Here is a 20,765-nt window from a genome sequence, read left to right as displayed (position 1 = left end):
AGTTCCGCAATGAGCCCCGGCATGCATACTTTCCTAAGCGAAATGATTAAATTGTCAGTTTTTTATTTTATTCAAAGGTGCAACAAGCTATTGCCAGTGGAAGTTATCTTGACCTGAGCGTATTAACACAACAGTCTCACCGCAGGTGGATTTTGCAGCCAATACCTTGACGCACTGGGCTCACACAAACAACAAAGCCAAATCCCGCCTCTCTCTGCTATTGGTGCGATCAGCTGCCTGTCAAGGCAATCTTCTTTGCTTCTTGGTGCTTCTAGGAAATTATATTTTCTACACATGTTGTATGTTGATTTATTTTGGTGCTACATTTCTATATTTTTAAGCTTAGGTTGAACTCTTATTTACAACAATTGTGGTCTTGTTTCAGAAGAATGGGTGCATGTTATTCAGAACATTTGAAAAAAATCTTTCATCAAAATGTAATATTTCGCTCCTTTTCTCTATGGCAAAGTTAAATTTATACACGGAGAGAACAAAAAACCTGACGAACCGCCATTTGCTGATCAATTTGTGTTTTGTATCACTTTTACTAAATAGGTTTTGGACGCTCGAGTTTCAGTTTTTAACAAACCAACAGGTTCAGATCTCGCAGTAAGTTATATATTTCTTCTCTGTTTTATGCGTAACGTTTTATTGAAACGTACAGCATCGGTGTCTTGGTGTGTCCATCGTCCATCAAACAGGTGAAAAGGTTCTTGCCACGTTGGGAAAAGAGCTTTAGAAATATAATGATTGTTTTTTTCTGTCCATATATATCTCGGTGCAATACTGAACAGTAATTGGCGGACGTTTTCATAAAGTTGCTTGATGGCTAGATGTGAAGTCTCCCTTGACTCGGCTTCCGTCTTGATCGCTGCTGGCCCTTTTCCCATGTGTATTCTTGTGCACATTCCTCTGAATAGTCTTCAGTCATTCTGAGATCTTAAAGTCCCTGTGAACCGGAAGAGCGTTTTTACTTCCATATTGTGACGCGTTTCCGAGTGGAAACGAATTTCCAATGAGAAAACAGTGGGCGTGGATTTCGTCTTTCTCTACGATTTGATTGGATGTATAAAAACAGTCATTGCATTTTGAAATGGAACTGGCAGCAGAAGGCAGTTAAAGGGGAGGAGTTAACGGATGCTCCGCCCGAGCCGTCACGTCTTTTGAGATTACAGGAAGGAAATTCATATTCAGATTTTAACTAAAGATTACTAGGGCACAAGAATAAAAAAAGAGAATGACCCACATTGATTAACTATTTACAATAAACACTGCAGTATTTCATGAAAAAATAGGCATTGTCATTTTTTATTTCACTGGGACTTTAAACACACTTCATGTGATTCCCTACATGTTTTGCTTTGTTTCAGCTCATCGCAGTGTTCTGGTCCACTGTTGTTTGCTGGAGAAACCTGCATCTCTTCGGTTTATTACGTTCAGCTTTGCCAAATCGTGTTTGTTTTGATTTCTATCTTATTTGCCATCTTACGCATGAACATCTCTGTTGTAAATGCTCTCCCGCCTCCAGGTGCTAATACACTGTGATTCATTTTTCTACAACCGGATTTTCCTGCTTATTAAGCTCTGATGGTTATAAATACAGATTTATAGTCCTCATAAATCTCTTAGGGTTGTGAAATATAAACACCTCGAAAGGTTATTTTTAATCCTATGTAGTTTTTAATGACGCATTCGAAGCCTTTGGGTAAAATAATTTGTTTTATTTCTATTGCATGTTGTTGTTGTTTTTTTGTACTCAGGCATTTGGTTTTTCTCTGACAGACTTGAATATCTCAAACTGGAATATCCGCTTTTGTTAGAAAAGTCAAGGGCTTCCTTGATATGCACAGAAAATAGACTAAACTAGAATATCGACGTGCACATGTTAATTGAATTTGAACGTATCACAAGGAAACATAACTATCTGGGATTCTCAAAAGTCACGTTCAGACATCATGAAGGATCCTTGTGGTATCCGCTATGATGTTATCACCACTATGTCATTTGTTTGCCATTGTTCTTTCGTTTCACACCCGTGGTTTATTTTACCCTGTGGTGCCTTACAACGTTTTTTTCTAACCGCACAAGGCAACCAGTTCAGCAAACAACAATGCCAGTATTGATATTGTTTTCTTTCAATTGTGCCAATGCAGTAAGTGGAACTGTACGTACAGTATAAACGCGTGGCAGATTGGGGACGTAAACATTCCAGCATTTGATTGGCTGCGGTTCTGGGGGGGCGTGGCTGCATTGCATTAACAGACGGGGTGAAGCCATGCCAGACATCGGCCTTATTGCTTTGCGGGAAGCAAATCTTAGGGCTAAAAGAGTTTATTTGTCTATTTGATGTCCAGCACAGCTTCACCGTTGCCAAGCTCAATATCTTTAAGGTGCTAAAACGGAACCATGTTTTGTATAAATGTATAGATGTTCTTGTAAAGCCTTACCCTGATCACTGTATCAGACCGTTCATCCAAAAAAAGTATACAGAACCCAAATGACTTGTACATACTGTATGATATAAATACTTTCTTTTAATGTACAGAAACTGAATATTTTTGTTTAGGTTTTTTTGGAGGGGCGTATATGTGATATGAACATAGACATTATTACGAGACATACAAATGTATAGAAGGTTGTAGGTAGCCGTGTAATACTTTATCATAGAATTAAAATGTTTTCATTTCTTTTTCAATAAAAACTCTCCTTAGCACTGAAATATTTGAGGGAGATCATTTACCCGCCACAAAGTTTCATCTTCTCAAGTAACGACGTTTTGTATGTAAATGTTTTTTTTTTTGTGTATATACTGAATCTATTCTTTGTAATAAGAGAGCATTAGTGTGTTTATTAATTGAAAGACAAAATTGTATATGTAAATAGGTTCATGTTTGCGTGGTTTCATGAAGAACAGGTTACAATCGGTCAACAAAAGTATTCAATTATAAATTCATCTGTTGATTCCAGACTATGCAATTACAAAAAAAACTCAAATAAACTATCTCAACCATCTATGGTGGTTTGATGCTGTCACGCCGTGTAAAACCAACACTGTTCCGATATCATAGCGCTACTGTACTTACTGTCTACAACTTTTAAGAGAAGGTTTGAGATTGTTGTGGTGATACAGATGTTTGGTTTTAGCTCATTCAATTTGTTTTACGTTGGTTGAATAAGTTTGTCGTGCAATTGACAGAACAACTCTAAATTCAGTGTACAATGTAAATCAAATGTTTTTCACTTGTAGTTTTAGCAAGAGACAAAATGCCTCCTACAGCATGTTATAAAGACCTCAGTTATCACGCCTGATGGCCGCCGGTGTTTCAGAAATACACTTTAAAATGAGACGTGTTACCCTCGATGTAGCACAGGGACAGAACATTGTTTTCTATTGAACAGGTTAAACACAAGAACATAATCTTTGGTATCCAAACAGTACAAATAGTCTTTTCTTCTGACTGATTTAAAAGATGCTTTTAGATAGAATGTCACCCCTCATATAAATTTTTCACATATGTCCATCAGTGGCTTGGAGGACAAATATGACACCTTAAATTATTTAGATTACCTAAACTCAAATGTAAAGATATATATATATATATATATAATTAAGAATGGCTTATCGTGACTTACGAGACAAAAAACAGGTTCACCGCACAAGGTCAAATGCATGTTGAAGAGCATTGTAGATTGTAATTCCTATTGGGCAGCGTTCAGACTTTTGGACATATTTAGTTTATCGTCGTCTGCCCGCTATGATGATATGATACAAAAGTGAGAAATCTGATATTGTATTGCATGAAGACGTACAGTTGTAGAGTGATTTCATATGAATGTGGAGTACAGAGCCAGTTGTATTTGTAATATTTCAAAAACGTTGAGCGGAGCTGTTCTGTTTGGATATTGAAGTGTTCAACTCTTGAAAGGCCTCAAACGGTTATCCAGGTACTACGGTGGATTGTTTTCACGGAGGTGAAATCTCAAGGCATTATGTTCCTCGTGCAAACACGTCCGTTCAAGCAGGGCTCTGAATTGTCCAAGGTCAAAGTGTGGTGTGTAAACAGTTCTCTGTTATACGTGTTTGAGAAATCTAGATTTGCTAAACTGTATGCATCCTTGTGGAATGTGAAACTGAATGTTTTGTGTGTTTGTGTAACAGTCTGTACTGAAAATGAACATCACATGCAGGGACGCACATCTTTGTTTGTTTGTTAAGGTTCCAGGAATTGTGTGAAGTTGAAATGTGTAGGTTCAGTAGGAGACATTGTAAGCATGCATTTACATGCACATTATGTTAGTGCTACAATCGAAGTCGTTTTAAATCTGGAATCAGACATGAATGAAGCCTGTTATGTTTGTTAAACTGTGATTTTTCACACATCAGATTTCATTTTTTTCACCATCAAATTGGGACATGGGGACTTTGAGGACAAGAGGTTTATTTTTGTGACGCCAAATTTAACTTTGCTATAATCTTGCTATAAACTATCTGATGGTGATGCTGTAGAGGGTAAGCCTAGGTAAAATGAAAAAAAATGTAAGTGGGAAAAATACCTGGTTATTATATTTGACCCATCAACGTGTTGGTAAGGATATTATCTTCCTTGAAAGTTAGTGTCAGAGTTAATATTCTAAAGTTTGTGCTTGAACCGTTTTGTAGTTTGTTTTTAGAGAAAGATATTTTATACTTGTTAAACTGATTATAGTTTTTCTTCCATTGGATCTATGGATTGTATTAATGTTATCCAGTTCGTTTGAATGTTAAAACAGACTAATGAAAACAAGGTATACGTTTATTTTTGAAAATTCTATGTGATGTGTTGTCCAAACCTGTATGGAAAATGAAAATGTGTGTTATGCTCTAGATATCTGACTGTTTCAATTTGGCTGTATATTTGATATGAACATTTGTCTGTGTTTTATATTGAAAGAAATAAAGAATGAGATATAAGGGAAGACCGCGATAATATTAGAACAACAAACTATGTCTGTGTTACTTTGCATGGTTGTGTCATAGTTGATGCTTTGAACAGTATTAAGATATATTAACATATTTTTGTATGTTTATTTATGTGATTTGGAAATTAGATGCTGCTGCTGTGGTTGTTTTCTGTCGTCTCGTGTGATTTCATAAGGATGCTCTTCAATAATCACCAGCAAAAAGCTTTTTTATTACTTTTATTTACAACGTGAAATATGAGGCAGGTCGAATAATCGCATTATTGAAATTAAGTAAAAAAACTGTTCATGACATTAAACCAGTCATGAACCGTACGTGTCATTTTATTTGTTTTTATTTATTTACTATAATATTGTTATATATGGTTCAGTCTGACCCTTTAACTCTATTTTACTAGACAAACATCACCCGGCAGATCAGGGTAAAAGCAGCGATTATTTTGTTACTCATTTATTATTTGTGATTTTCATGGTTAAAGTTATAGAATCCATTGTCCAACTGTTTCTCGGTGAGATCTTCTTTAATTGTATTTCCCATTTTCGTCTGTTTGTGATTTAGGGATCTTGCCAGATGTTCACATTTTGTGTTCCATATTAGATACGCAACATGCTGAGTTCAAATCTATTTTTGTTCTGTTAAACATTTATGCAACATCCAAGGTTTTGTTAATGGAAATGATATAAACCGTATACATATTGGACAGATTCCACAGATTAACAAGATACAGATGGACACACGAAAGTAAATGCTTACATTTGTCATTTAATACAATAAAATGTGACTGAAATAAAACGGTTTCATTTTTGGAAGTCTAAGACAATGTGAGTCATGACCTGTAAGTGGTGCTATACTTTCCCAAACACGGCTTGCTTTATTTTTAATTTACAATCAAAATAATGTCTTGTATTCTGCAGTCTGTATATGAGTTTCCCTTACAGAACAGAAAACCATTGGCAGAATGTTGATATAACGTCGATTTTAGTTATTTCTTCAGTTTTGGCAAGTAAACAAATGGACATCTACACATAAAGATGCCAAAAAGAAGTTTCCCATTGCTTAAAAAGAGTCATTTTGGTTCCCAAATAATTTATTTTCATGTGCAAGTGAAAAATACATTCTGTGCAAACGTTTCTGTGTCTCTAGACAGCCATTAGCTGGCCTTGCCTTTAAGACTTCACATGTGATGGAAGTGCTTTTATCTTTAAAGGCATGCTGTTCAATACTTGTTCATGTTCAGATGTACTGTGGAATAAAACGTGTCTTGATCCATGAAGTTCTCATCCAAAGTTGCAGCATTTGGACTTTTTGGCCACTAGTGGCTCTTTATCGACGGTTGCCCCGATGGTTAACCCCTGCCAGTTGTCTCGGGTGACTATTTTGCCTTGCCGGAGAAGATTATGTATGCCTCTGGTCAGTGTCTCGAAAGCTTCACTCACATTAATATTTTCTTTCGTGGACACTTCGAGATATGCGATCATGTTGAGTTTTTTAGACAGAGCCTCTCCTTCGCTCTTCTTGACTTGACGTCCTACAGCCATGTCACTTTTATGACCCACCAGCAAAAAGAACATGGGGTTCGGTTTCACATAGTCCAGGACCTCCCGGTGCCATTTGCCCACCCGATCGAACGTCTGTCGCTGTGAGATGTCAAACATCAGAATGCAACCCACAGAGTTCCTCATGTAAGACTTACAGATGGACCTGCAGCCGACGAAATGGTCCAAGTCATGTATTTTAATATTTCACATTTATTTGCTTGCTTAGATTTCTTTGAAAAAGACCATGGCAACTCTAAAGATGACAGGGGCTAGTTGTCACACGTTTTCCTCAAGTGAAAAACAATCACATGGTCACTCCCACCCTATGGGGTAAGTTGTCACAGTGGTCCAGACACAACGTTTGGAAGAATGCTTTTGTTTGAAATACTACCTAATGTAAAAGAGTAATGAAATGAAATGTTTTTCACAACAAAATTGTATTTAGAAATATTGAATAGCTCATGAATAATTCACGCTGTAAAACGATAGTTGGTTCAACTTTAAAAAACAAGTTTTTCAATAAACTAAGTCAAATTTAAAAGTTGACCTAACTTGTTAAGGGTAAAATGTGAAGGGAAATATACTGTACAGAAATGTTCAGAATGTATCCAAAATAAACTAATCAAAAGTGTATTTACAATATTGAAATCCACAACTTATATATTATATAAAGAAACAAACATGCAAACCACTTTTATTTACTCTCCAGATATAAGAAATAAACAAGATAAAAATCTTGTGACAACTAGCCCCGGTGATTTTTAGGCTTGTACAGCAGTCTATTCACTGTCCCATCTAAAATCTGCACTTCTGAGTGGCATAACTAAGTACAACAATAATAACATGACAACATTTGTTGACTTTGCTTTTGGAAAACTCACCTGAATCTCTCCTGACCGGCAGTATCCCACAACAACAGCTTGATGACAACATCAGGGTCAAAGTGCATATTATAAACCTTGAAATCAATGCCGAGAGGAGACTGTCGGGAATCATCGAACGTTCCTTCAGTAAAGCGATGCAGAAGAGACGATTTACCCACTGCCGAGTCTCCCAGAATAACTATCCCGAATCTAAAGTTCCAGGGCACTTCCATTGTGACGTCAGTTCACACACAGAACTTAAGTCTCAGACTCACTATAAGAGTTTAAACATCTATACACCTTCCCGTGCACTGACTGAACAAACTGGTTAAAAAACAGGAGCAGGTTTGCAAAGAAATGTTGGAAACACACCCATAGAACAATAACCCATGTGAGATTGTGCCACTAGCATACAAACACCACTGAAGTCTTTCTTCATTGTTGTGTATTGACACACAGACCTGTTTGACGTTTGATAGGTCAGACTGGATCAATTATTACATTATATTATAAAACATATCATACTAAACTGTTGAATTACACGTGACATTAGATCTAATGTGGCTAAATATCAATAATACATTTTGATATAAAATGTCATAGGCCTATCTTTATTTTTGGATTATTTAAAGATCATTGAAGGGGTGCTTGCTGGTGTTGTGGGCATTTTTATTTATTAATATCATAATAAAAACTGAAATTGTTATTCAACTATTTTATTATAAAATAGTATTTGTGAACGCATGATTTGTGAACGCATTGATCTACATGATCAGAATAAAAAACGTTATTCTTCTGAAGGAAAACCGGTTTGAACTGTTGGGCACACTTCTTAAAAATTCTCTTAAACTACGACAAACAGGTTACAAACATTTAAACTCAAAACCTGTGTGTACACTTAACACTTCTGTAGATTGTGTTCAGCTTGATTTACATCTGTTCATATTATTTCTTAAGCCTTCTCGTTGCAAACATTTTATCCTTGATAATTTCAACACAGAAAGTGTGATGGATTTATTGTTTATAATGGGAACCAATGAAGTACCATTAAATCTTACTGGAATAAAACAAACTGCAAAATGAAATTTGTAAAGCTTTTAATGGTAGAGCGCGGATGGTTCATAATCCTTCTTGCAAATGCATTCTGTACCTTCTCCTATAGACAATTTTTTTGAATAAAAAACTTTTGATGCCCATCCCGTCGGTCTTCTTTTAACCGGTCTGTGTCGTATCTGTATCACCGTAGCTTCATTCAGCAGGTCTGTTGCGTGATCTTTACCCCTCACAGTTTGTGCAGTTCCAAACCGTAGGAAGCGTTAAAGGTAAATAACAAAATCTTGGCAAAGACAGTGACATTACATTGAGATTTCCTGAAACACGTTGATCCTATTAACTTGATAGTTTCCTGGTCTCACGTCGAGAGCAAAATTGAATAACTCGCTCATCTTGTGTGACGACTTTCCATTACAGCTGTTGCCACCAAGTCTTCTTGTCATAGAACCACCTGCCATATAAAGACACTTTTTACCATCCATCAATTACAGAAAAATGAACTCAAGACCCAGCCTTGTTTTTTCATGCTAAATATCCTGTTAACCCTGAAATAACATTACACAAGCACAATGAGTTGTGATCTTCATCTCACGGGAAGATATGTTCTGAAAATATAAGTTAAATAGTCAAATATATTCTGTATAAGACATGCGGCATAAACACACACGGTTGCTAACACAGGGAGAAACGTCGAGAATTAATGTTCATCTTGGTGACCCCAATGACCTTGAGTGGCGTGTAGAGGCCTAATCCAGGAGACATAGGGACGTCACACAAACCCGACATATCATCTCGCTTTTCAAGCTCGAACGTGACATCGTTCAGCATAATGCGATGCTGGTTGCACGTCTGCACGATTCTCAGGTTGTTGATGTCGCTGCGCAGTCGCATTAGCTGGAGCGCCAGCTGCTGGTCGTGCAAACGCATCTCTGTCTGTGAGAGAAGAAACAGAGAAACCAAAGCAGGTCATTTATACATCATCTTAAATTTGTCTTAAAGGGACAGTACACCATTTCTTGACATTACAAACCAAAGGAGTCAGAACTAGTTAAAAAAACACAACTCACCAGCTCTTTTCTGAACCACTCCAGCGCTTGATCTATACTTTTAAATCCCATCATGCGCTCTCCGGGCTGTCTCGCTTCATTAAACACACCAGAGCTCATCGACAGCTTTGACCATCTGAAAGGATGTGAGCTTCTGCGTTTCTCTGCTTCACTGGACGAGATTGCGTGGCTAGTGGTCAGCATGGCCTCTAGCTGGGCTCTCCAGTCAAGCTGAGATGACTTTTTGGTCTCAAGTTTGAGCTTCTCGGTCAAAGACTTCAGACTGGAGAGGTGGTCGTCCTTACATGCTGCAATGCATTCTGGGTTTTCTGAGGTGTTAGCTGCCATAGGCTCCATTGAGGGGGTCGAAGAAAAACTTTCAGAAACATCAGATTTCCAGTTCATTTTTTCTGGTTGAGCATTCTTGTGGACGTTTAATGTTGCGGCATCTGTACCAGAAATGCAAATATTACATCGTGTTAAATGGCCTCAATTTATTACTGAGCTTCAATGTGCTAAACCTGACTCAAAGTTCACTCGTCTAAAATGTGAAACACTAATCTTTGTCTGTAATATATGCAGAGAAAACAAAGAAATGAAATGGGACTTTTCAACCTTAGAACTCATTGTAGATAATGTGTGTGAATCATGTTTCGTATATGATTTCACAATAAACTGAATATCAGTGAGCCACATGTATGAGAACTTTAACATCAGGATGTTTTTATCTTGTGTGTTTTCATAAGGTCCGCCTCCAAACACATGTGATGGTCCGTTTGGCTTGTCCGGATAATCAAGTAAACAGAGGAATGTTTTGAAAGCACACCTGTCACATTGTTTACACTTCTGGTGAACCTAAAAATATCTTTCTTACAGTTGTCCTTGCTTAGTAAACATCGGAGGAAGTATTTTACATGAAAAATAGATTTCTTAACCTGTCAAATTTATAAATATTAAATATCTATTTAAAATCATATTTATTCAATTTGATATCTAGAAATGTTAAACAGGCTATTATTTAAATAATAAGAAATCGTTGTTTACATGTAATATTGGTCAGCTTCTGGACTGAGGAAACTAGGACATGGAAGTTGACGGCTAAACTGGGAACCCTTTGAGACCAGTACAGATCTCAGCAACACTCCCATCATCATGAAACACACCGATGAAAAACTCGTGAAATTCTCCAGGTTCTGTGCTCACTTTCCATGAGGATGTGTGAATCTTATTCATTGTCTGAGGGAACAGTGCTTGGATGAACGACTGTTGACTAACTAAACTGTGGGAAATGTAAAGGAGGAAATGAATAACCACTGCATCACTGTGTTGAACGCTGCCATGATGCCAAAACATTTACAACTATGTTGTAAGATGAGGAAATCTCATCAACATGTTTGGTGCATTTTCTTTTTAACAATGTTACATGCAACTACCTATACAGCAACGACAAAAAGGTTGCATCAAAATGTGCATGTATTGAACACTGATATATAAAATGCATACGCCTCTCAGATTATTAAAAGCATGCGAAGATGGTCGTGCATTCAAATGCTGAACTGGAGGATAATAAACCGACTCATGACTCACATGTGTTATAACAATAGTAATATTGAGAGATGTCTGGAGGAAATAACTTACTGATGAATATTCCACAGTTTTACTTAGTATATGAAACAATATTGCCATTCATTAACATTACAAGCAGTATGCTATAGTATTATCATTACGTTGCACATGTAAAATTATTTAAAAAATATTTATTGAATTATTATTTATTTTGTGCTTATATAACGTTTTCGTTTATTGCAGGCTAATAAAAAATGTGTAACACATGAGCATACTGTGCACAGCATACATACTATACTGCAGAAATGGGAAAAAGCTCATGTGATGCCCTGTTATCTTCCGATAGGCCTATTTTATTAGAGGAAGACCGATGAAGTAGCTTTATATTAGATTTATAGACAGTTACAGCATAACCTATAAAATATAAAAATGTTGTTACGCAGATTACTTTATCTCACCCAAACCAAAATAGCAAAAATAAACGTTTATGTGTAGTTTAATATTCATAGATAATTAACTATAAATGTTTATATGCTCTACTTGTAAGTCGTTTTGGATAAAAGCGTCTGCCAAATGTAACGACAATTATTAAGGTTAAAGAAAAGCCTTAATATCAAAGATGAACTCTCTTAAACTCAGCAAACAGTGCATATTTATATTGTTTATGTATTCTGATGAAATGCCTACCTTAACCAAGACGCACTCAGATGCTGACGGTCAAGCCTCCTATACAACACCGAGCGCGTCTGTAGCGTCGCGTACACAACGCCTATGATTGGTCGAACAGTCGATGATGTCACTGCGTACTTCCGCACCGAAAGACGCATCGCGTAACGAGGAGGATGAAGTTGCCCGTCTATTTAAATTCACTGTCATGTCACCAATAAATGTTTGTCGTCGGTATTACATCTACCCCTTTGATTCTGGGTCACCTAAACCGCATGCTTTACGATTTGGTGTCAGTGGCTGTTTTGATGTTGGACTGGTGTGTAGTAAGCAAGTTTCCTGTTATATATTTGTTTTTGAAACTGTTTCCCAACAGACACCTTTATGTAGCTTCTTGTTTTCTTTTAGCCTCGTGCGAGTATTTGTAAAACCAATTTGCGCTGCCAGCCTCTCGGTTATGGCTAAAAGGGATACAGCTTCATCACTGGGCATGCGCACTTCAATAGCGCGTCATTATTGTCTCGCTGACAATAGTCTATAACTATTTTTGTATTATTATAATTTTAGGGTTGGGGTAAGTGTAGGCGTAAGCTAATGTCATTTTATGGCGAGGTTTTGCACAACTTCCGGCCGAAGTTATATCCCTTCTAGCCACAACCGCCTCTGCTCGCGGATCCGCTCATTCAAAAATGAGCGCGCTCTTCCCTCTAGTGGCGGACTCGGGTCACGGCACACAAATTGTTGCTATTTTCTACGAAAGGTCTTGGAAAACTCGGAGGAAATGTATGTTTAGAAGCCCACATGGTGAGAATAATTTGTATGTTCTTTCACCAAACCCGAACGTATGCCTTCACGACACTTGAAAAATACACGGAGTAATGCTTTGTTTCCTTTTAAAGCTTGAGAATAGGGTCATACACTTACTTCTACAACAGTTCCTTTAACCATTAAGACATATTTCAGATATTCAAATATTCACTACGCTTAAAAAGGACGCTTTACTTTTACAGGTATGGGATTTAAAGATGTCACCAACATGCACATTAGGTGGTTTATTGACAATAGTGCGGTGTCCTAGACAGGGTTTAAGCCGAGTCAGACTAATTGAAATGTTAGATGTCTTAATCGAAGACAATTTGCTCTGATTTATCTTAAAATCTTTTAGTGCGATTGTTTTGTCTCAAGATGCCCACCATTAATGTTGTTTTTGTAAACTATGTTTTCACTTCAATGTCCTTATTGAACCGTACATTTACACCATGTAACAAAAATCTAAAACAAAGCTTTGAATTTACTGAACGCAAAAAAGATCACTCTGAAAAGCAACTAGACCAAAAAACGCCATTAAGTCTTGGTACTTTCTGCTGTGTTTTTAGGTTTATTCCGGGCTATAAATAAAAGAGCGATCATCTTTAAATAGCATAATTCATGAGAATGTTGGATTCTTTTTTATGTATTTTAACAGATTCCCGATTTAGATTGTATAATTAAACTGCTGTTACAGTAATATAATCTTCATGCGCGCCGCGCCGCGTCTTTGGCTGCAGCCCCTCACTTCATTGACCATAAAGGACGTCATCATATTTACACTGTCTGGATTTTATGCGATTCACCATATAGGAAATAACGAGTGTGTGTGAACAAGTGACTGATTTCAGACGTTCATTCAGCTCTCTATCATTTTAAATCATTTATAAAATCATCGCGCTGTAGTGACAACGTCTACATCGGAAGCTGAAATGAAAACAGCGTGTTTTTTTCGACTCATCGTTGCGCGCAATTAACGCAGCCGGCTAATCCGCTAACTCGTGCGCTTCATCACTGCACACGGTTAACACAGTCAGGTAAATCCCTGTTTTAAGAGCACGTTTCATCCACGTGGTTGTAGTTGTATCATGTCTGCATATTACAATTGCGTCATACTTGCCGTTAAGATAACTTAATAGCAGATATGAAGAAAGATATTGAGAAAATAGAGGTTTATAATGTTTAATGTGGGTATAATCAACGCAATAGTCGCTATTAGGGAGATGCGTAGTGAAACTGGAGGTTTGGGCTGAATGAAATTAGCTCTGTAACCTTCAGATGTGATGATATCTGAACCATAACGACAACGACACTGTCAGCGACTCTCGCTATCTGCGGTCTGCACCGGGATGACATGCACGGAACGCATGAAGCTCTTACAGAAATCTGCTTGATTCTTGTTAGGTAAGAAAACAACAACAATAATAAACACACGTGTGTCTGCTTGTTGCTTTCAGTTGATCGTGAACGGATACATTGTAGCGAGGCGCGCGCCTTTATTAAAACAAGGAAGTAAACATTTCAAAATCATAGCATAGATTTAGGGTAAAGTTGAATCTAGTGTCGGAAGTGTTTTTGTAAACACGTGCCAGGACTGTTAACCCTGAACTGCTTTGCAGTCTAATATAAGTCTTAGGAAAATGAACCATGGTTTTATTATAGTATAAGTGTGTTTCAACAGGACAAACTACTGTAGTAAACTCAAGTATGTTATATTTATTGCTACACTTTGTAAATGTTCACTCCAGTATTTTGTACTAGCTATAAATAACTTTAATAATCACTATAGGTTACTATATGGTTTAAAAACTACATCTATATACATATATAATGTAAAATAGAGTAACTACTAAAGTATTACTCAGTGATTTTATGTGAGAGGAACAGATAGAAGTTATACATTTTGATCAAAGTCTATAAAGGATTATTCAATAAAATTTGGAGCTTGTTATACATTTATGTAGCTTGTTTTGTAAACATGCCATATGTTTGGTTTCACTTGGAAGCTCTTTACTGCGTATTGTCCATTGAACAAGACCCTCTAAAAACTATTGTGTTGACAGGAGTGGGATGTTTGTGTTTCAATCAAATTTACATTGATGCATTTTTCTCATCAGTTTGTGTGTTCCCTGAGACTGAAACCCACGACCTTTGTGTTGCGATTACTACAGTGCTCTATGAATACACAAACACATTATAATAACTTGATATGGCAGCAACGTTCACGTAACCCGTGCGTCATGCGATGTTTCAGGTTGTCATTAGAAGTCCAGACGGACGGCTATGATCTTTCTCTAATATCATCTTCACGCCTGGAGTGTCTGTATGGATCCCACAGGACACAAGTACTTCGGTACTGTGGATTATGTCATATTTGCTTTGCTGCTGATAGCCTCTATGACCATCGGGCTGTACTACGCCTTCACCGGAGGGCGTCAGAGGACCACGCAGGAGCTCCTGTTCGCTGATAGGAAGATGAAGTGCCTGCCTCTCTCTCTGTCTCTCATGGCCACCTTCCAGTCGGCCGTGGCCATCATTGGCACGCCGGCTGAGGTCTTCACCAACGGCACGCAGTACTGGTTTATAGGCTGCTCTTATATTCTGGGTCTCTTGATACCAGCACACATTTTCATCCCTGTGTTCTACAGACTTCACCTTACCAGTGCCTACCAGGTACATTGCTCTTTGAGTATTATATTTGCATTATATTATAATTGCAAAACATAAACTGTAAAACTAGACAGCGAATGAAATGTGCACCGTAAACAACAGGCCCAAGGCGGCAATCTGTCTGGAGCGGCCCAATGTAGCATCTACATATACAAATATATGCAAATATGGCACTTCAGATCATTTTACCAAACGTTTGTCATTGATGTTCGATTCTCATTCACAGTATTTGGAGCTGCGTTTCAGTAAAGCCGTCCGTATATGTGGTACAGTCACATTTATTTTTCAGATGGTAAGCGTCGCCTGTTTGTTCTCTATCATGAAAAAAGTGTCCACACTACCATATTTATCACATTACGTGTTTGGAACAGTTTGTTTGTGGCTCTGCAGGTCATTTATATGGGTGTTGGTATCTACACCCCCGCTCTTGCGCTGAATGCAGGTGACATTACAGTAACTATGAAAAAAATGCATTGCTAACGTGACTTAAACACAATACCCACAATGAAATTCTCACTCTGGTTGTCTCTAGTTACAGGATTTAATTTATGGGGAGCAGTTTTGGCCACTGGATCAGTGTGCACTCTATATACAGCACTAGTAAGACAACAGTCATGTGCAGTGTTATAATGCCAGTCATGTGCAGAGTAGATTGTGAAATTGAGTTGTTGTTTGTCAGGGTGGACTGAAGGCGGTGGTCTGGACGGATGTTTTTCAGACAGTGGTGATGTTCACCGGTCAGCTGGCCGTCATCATCGTGGGCATACAGCAGGCTGGTGGTCTGTCTGAAGTCTGGGTTAAAGTCAGAGAGGGCGGCCGCATCTCAGGGATCGAGTATGTTCACTTCGAAGCCGACTTGCTTAATGCAAATTCTGATCAGTTAACATTATTTTTCACGCAAATTACGTTTGGTTATCTTTCATTAAAATCAACATCAAAATGCTCGAGTTGGCATATAGAGACAACATTGTTCAGTCAGTATCTGATGAATGAAAACCCTTTTTTCTGATAGAATATCCTGTTATCCTTGAAACATTGTCGTTTTGAGAATTCAATTGATTCCACATATAGTTTTTCTACTCAAGACAAGATATTGCAATAAACGTTGAGAACCAAACAACACAAAACCACTGAGACGTTTCTCAAAATACCGAGATATAAATTAGGCTGAATAAATGTTTTATTTTTAGGTGAACTAACTATCCATATAAACCAAACATTTTGCAGTGATTTCTTAAAAAACATCTTCACAAAATGTTTACTGTTAATGGATCCATTCGTCTGTTGATTCAGTCTCAACCCAGACCCGACGGTGAGACACACGTTTTGGACGTTAGGGGTCGGAGGAGTGTTTCTGATGCTCTCTCTGTATGGTGTGAATCAGGCGCAGGTCCAGCGGTACCTCAGTACTCGCACGGAGAGAGAAGCTGTCATGTAAGCATCACTTCACCAAACTACTGACCTAAAGAGTCTCAGGTGATCTTTGAAAGAAAGGTTGTGACAGTATATGATGTTTCTCTTGCAGGTCGTGCTATATGGTGTTTCCCTGTCTTCAGGTGGGTTTAACTCTCAGTTGTTTAATGGGACTGGTCATGTATGCGTGTTACGGCGATGAATCGAACCCTTACGTCAAGTCTAAAGACCAGGTTAGCTGAACTAATACCGAGCGCTAGACCACAAAATGTTTTTCTAGACTAATTTTGTTTTTCCATGTCACAGATGGTACTTTACTTTGTTATGGACATGTTGCAAGACTTTCCTGGGCTGCCGGGATTGTTCGTGGCATGTTTGTTCAGCGCGTCTCTAAGGTATCATCCACCCCTTAAAAATTAACCATAACTTAAAAAGCAACACATGGTTACCACAAATTTGTCATGGTGTTGCTACTGTAAACCTAGCTCAGCTATGGTTTACCAGTAAAACTGATTATACAAATGGTAATGAATACACCATGGTTACTACACTTTTGCTGTAATAAAACCATGGCTATTTTAAATTAAGAAACAAGCTTTGTGAATCTAATAAGGCATTTAAGAACATGTCATATTTAACCCCAAACTGAATAGACAAAAATACGCATGCATTTCTAGGACGATTGTGATATTTAGCATTTTGACACCCTCCTCCCCAAATGTTATTACTATTATCCTCCAATAGTCATTTTTTTACGTTTTAGTTACGTTATTAGGATCTAATAAGATCGGGTGCTCATAATAATGGGAGGATGCCAAATATCCCTTATGTGGCGTTCCGATGTCAATGTAACATGAGGTTCATGAATGATACATTTATAAATATAATGTGTATTTTATAAATGTGATTTCACAAAGATAATTAGCAAAGATTTGTCATCTATATATATTTATATATATATATAATATATATATATATATGAAGAGTTTGGTTTCAAAATGAGAACTCTGTTTTTAACATATATAAAAAATATTTTTTTATCAAACTGCAGTTGGTTTGTTCTGTTTTAAGACATAATAACTCAAAAAATACAGCTAACTTACACAATAAATCTTAAAAAAAACATGTTTTTTGAAAATAAAATTGTCAATGTTGCTTTGTAATTGAAATCAAGAAAACACAGTATTTAAGGTTTTAAAAAATGTTTTTCTACGCTTTATACTAGATGCACAAACATGGTCAGAGTAGCAAAAGTGTTAAATCTAAACAAAAAAAATCTGTTGCTTTAAGTTTATGCTCAATTAAATCTACTTAATTTACCTGTAAGAATGAAATGTCAACATAAATCATGCAGTAATGTTGTGTTACCACAGCACAATCTCCTCAGCGTTTAATTCGCTGACCACTGTGACCATGGTTGATCTGATTAAACCTCATTACTCCATGAGCGAGTCAAGAGCCACTCTGCTATCTAAGATTCTGGGTGAGACAACATCATGTCTATTTATTTCCATACATATTCTCACATTAGAATGTCTAGTTTCTCATATCTGATGTTCTGATTCAATTACATCAAATTAATCCTTCCAGTAAGCATGTTTTATAATATCTGATTATATTCTCATCCAGCTTTGTCATATGGGATTATATGTCTTGCTGTGTCTTATGTTGTCCATTTGATGAACAGTTCTGTTCTACAGGTAAGCATGTCAGCTTTTGCTTTGTATTTGTTCTGTCTGTGACTGTATATAATACTAAATAGTAAAGTTTTTAGACAAGCTTTGATGTTGGTTTGAGGAAGCCTGGCCTGGTAGTAAAGTTTATAAACGCTTGAAAGTTTTAAACATGTGAGACTGAAGTTTGGAGGTTGTAGAGATAGATGCAATTGATATTGATAGATAAATAAAATGTGAAATAACATATATATTGGAAAGTAATAAAAAAATGTAACGTAGCAATATCAAAATCTAAAAATAAAGGTTCAAAGTATTAGTAGATACACTAAAACTAAAAACAAAACTATAAAAATGGATTAATAGAGAGATGGGTATATAGATTGATACATGTATGTCTATTGTATTTTAAAAAGGCAGCTCTCAGTATCTTTGGGATGGTCGGAGGGCCGCTGTTGGGTCTCTTCTGTCTTGGAATCTTCTTCCCGTGTGCTAACAGCATTGTGAGTATATAGATCTATTTGCATCTTATATCAACATCACTGGTTATTTGATGGTCAGCGGAGACACGCTGCTCTTTATATCTGCTATATCTGTACTTCAGTCCAGCAGCTGTGTTTACAGACACATTTGCAGATCTGTATCTGGTTATAATGTGTAACCATGTGTTTAAATATTACTAAACTTTCACTTCTGACTCCAGGGAGCTCTAATAGGACTCGCTGCAGGTCTGGTCATGGCCTTCTGGATTGGCATTGGTGGATTTTTGGCTCAGATTTCCATCCCTGTAGAGGTTTACCTTCTCAACTTTACTAACACCAGGCCAGATGTTTCTGACAACATCACAGCTTTGACAGCCACCATAGACTCTGCCCATAATAAAAGCAGGTGATGGTTATACTCGACCAACGTGTGGTGTAATGTTGTATGTGTTAAGAGAAAACATCTAAGGTATAAATATATATATTTTTAGTGGACGTTTAGGGCTACATGGGCTCTATTCTCTGTCATACATGTGGTACAGTGCGGTCAACTCCTCTACCGTGGTTCTCATTGGACTCATTTTTAGCTTCATGACAGGTACAGTAAGAGCTTGATTGTGTTTATTCATAATGAGACACTGGACACAATATACATTTAAGCACATTTCATTTTGGGGTGAAATGTCCCTTTCGACTCAATTTGTCACATGCAGTTGGTGATGCGTAATAACTCGCATTATTAGCGCGGTAAAATGTTATGTTTCGATTGCAAGGTCCGACCAAACCAAATGACATCACCTCCGGCACAGTTTATCCTGTGGTGAAAAATCTTCAAAATCTTTCGAAGCCCAGCGTTTGCTGTAGTTCGTCTCCTGAGCTCAGGGTAAGATCGTATAAAGGATTTACTATGAAATGCATTGTTGCTTTGTGAGGTTTATCATTGCAAAACTGCTTCCAGCAGAATAAGGAAGTTAACGGCAACGTAAAGGAGGAAAGTGCTCCAGCGGAAGAGAGAGAAACGTTTCTCCCGTCACACCCGACGCCGTGTGTGGAGCACGAGACTTCAGTCTAGTACAATGCATGTCACAGCAGTATTCAGATTATTCTGTAAACTAACAATATAGATCTTGTAGATATTTTGTAATTAAATGATGTTATAAATAACAGGGATGTGTATATTTTCAGTCAATCTGTAATATTTTGCTAATTTATAGGAAACCGTATGTGTCTGTTGTAAATGTTCATATTATGCTGTACGTGCGTTTCATGGTGTATGCTTTTGTATTTGTAGCTGCCGTATATAAAACAAAAGAAATCATTTTTTTTTCGAACATACACCAGATGCCTGTAATGGATGAATCTGAGATGATGATTTTTCACTTTTTCAATAAAGGCATACGTGCATCATTCACGACTGCTCTCAGTGATCTTTATCTTAAAGAAAATAGGTTAAATATGGTCATTTCGGGATACGCACAGTTGGTTTTTACTTTGTTATTGTAAAAATCTTTCATTTGATGTCTCAATGAAGCAGAATTTTGTTGTAGTGTTTAACAGGGTTGTTATTCAGGCCTTTAATTGCACAGGTAGGACAATTTCAATCATTTACATTTATGCATTTGGCAGACGCTTTTATCCGAAGTGACTTACATTGCCTTTCCCTATACGTTTGCCCTTTACACCTCTTTTTCAGTTAAGTTTATTACTTTAACAGTTCTCAACTTAGTTTACAGTTACAGTAAGACCCTGAAGACTGTTTCAGCGGCAACAACATCAACAAACGTGATGTGGGCTAAACATAACATGCGGTAGACCTCCGGCTAAAAAGTGTTTTCTAACTAAACACAGACCGGAAGTTAACTTCAGGCCAGGCGTGCGCATCCGATGAAACCGTCTATAGTCAAAAATACTTTTACAGTGTAGTTTACAATGCATACACTCAGAAAAAGGATGTGTTAAATCTAATCACATTGCTTGTGTAACACACAATGTGAAGTGTTGTCCCTTCAATTAAAGTTGACTTGAAAA

The 20,765-nt window shown here is 37.2% G+C and overlaps 3 protein-coding genes across 9 annotated transcripts; 1 reads left to right on the top strand and 2 right to left on the bottom strand.

The window, feature by feature from the left end:
* Positions 1 to 5,184: 5,184 nt before the first annotated feature.
* LOC306895375 (ras-related protein Rab-39A) lies at positions 5,185 to 7,764 on the bottom strand. The gene is made up of 2 exons (XM_079458594.1): positions 7,380 to 7,764; positions 5,185 to 6,661 (listed from the first exon to the last, which is right to left on the bottom strand). Exons 1-2 carry the CDS (start codon positions 7,592 to 7,594, stop codon positions 6,238 to 6,240), a joined length of 639 nt encoding a protein of 212 aa, XP_079314720.1. The 5' UTR covers positions 7,595 to 7,764; the 3' UTR covers positions 5,185 to 6,237.
* A 678-nt stretch (positions 7,765 to 8,442) lies between these two features.
* fam167aa (family with sequence similarity 167 member Aa) lies at positions 8,443 to 10,345 on the bottom strand. The gene is made up of 4 exons (XM_079459356.1): positions 10,287 to 10,345; positions 9,482 to 9,909; positions 9,141 to 9,347; positions 8,443 to 8,865 (listed from the first exon to the last, which is right to left on the bottom strand). The coding sequence occupies exons 2-4, from the start codon at positions 9,863 to 9,865 to the stop codon at positions 8,854 to 8,856; spliced, it is 603 nt and encodes a 200-aa protein (XP_079315482.1). The 5' UTR covers positions 9,866 to 9,909; positions 10,287 to 10,345; the 3' UTR covers positions 8,443 to 8,853.
* A 1,528-nt stretch (positions 10,346 to 11,873) lies between these two features.
* Positions 11,874 to 20,151, top strand: slc5a6b (solute carrier family 5 member 6). Of its 7 annotated transcripts, none has more exons than XM_079458081.1 (17): positions 11,874 to 12,011; positions 13,778 to 13,903; positions 14,754 to 15,172; positions 15,396 to 15,461; positions 15,560 to 15,611; positions 15,702 to 15,769; positions 15,849 to 16,003; positions 16,463 to 16,603; positions 16,695 to 16,815; positions 16,889 to 16,977; positions 17,956 to 18,065; positions 18,212 to 18,282; positions 18,672 to 18,758; positions 18,959 to 19,143; positions 19,229 to 19,335; positions 19,511 to 19,620; positions 19,699 to 20,151. In XM_079458081.1, exons 3-17 carry the CDS (start codon positions 14,825 to 14,827, stop codon positions 19,807 to 19,809), a joined length of 1,821 nt encoding a protein of 606 aa, XP_079314207.1. In that variant the 5' UTR covers positions 11,874 to 12,011; positions 13,778 to 13,903; positions 14,754 to 14,824; the 3' UTR covers positions 19,810 to 20,151. The 7 variants fall into 7 exon arrangements, with proteins under 7 accessions (XP_079314207.1, XP_079314209.1, XP_079314208.1 ...); XM_079458083.1 differs by having other exon boundaries at positions 11,914 to 12,011; positions 15,708 to 15,769; XM_079458084.1 differs by lacking the exon at positions 11,874 to 12,011 and adding an exon at positions 12,405 to 12,496 and having other exon boundaries at positions 15,708 to 15,769.
* The last annotated feature ends 614 nt before the right edge of the window (positions 20,152 to 20,765 follow it).

This window comes from Barbatula barbatula (genome assembly GCF_947034865.1).
Source record: "Barbatula barbatula genome assembly, chromosome: 6".
Taxonomy (NCBI): Eukaryota; Metazoa; Chordata; class Actinopteri; order Cypriniformes; family Nemacheilidae; genus Barbatula; species Barbatula barbatula.
This window is presented reverse-complemented; position numbering and strand designations above follow the sequence as displayed.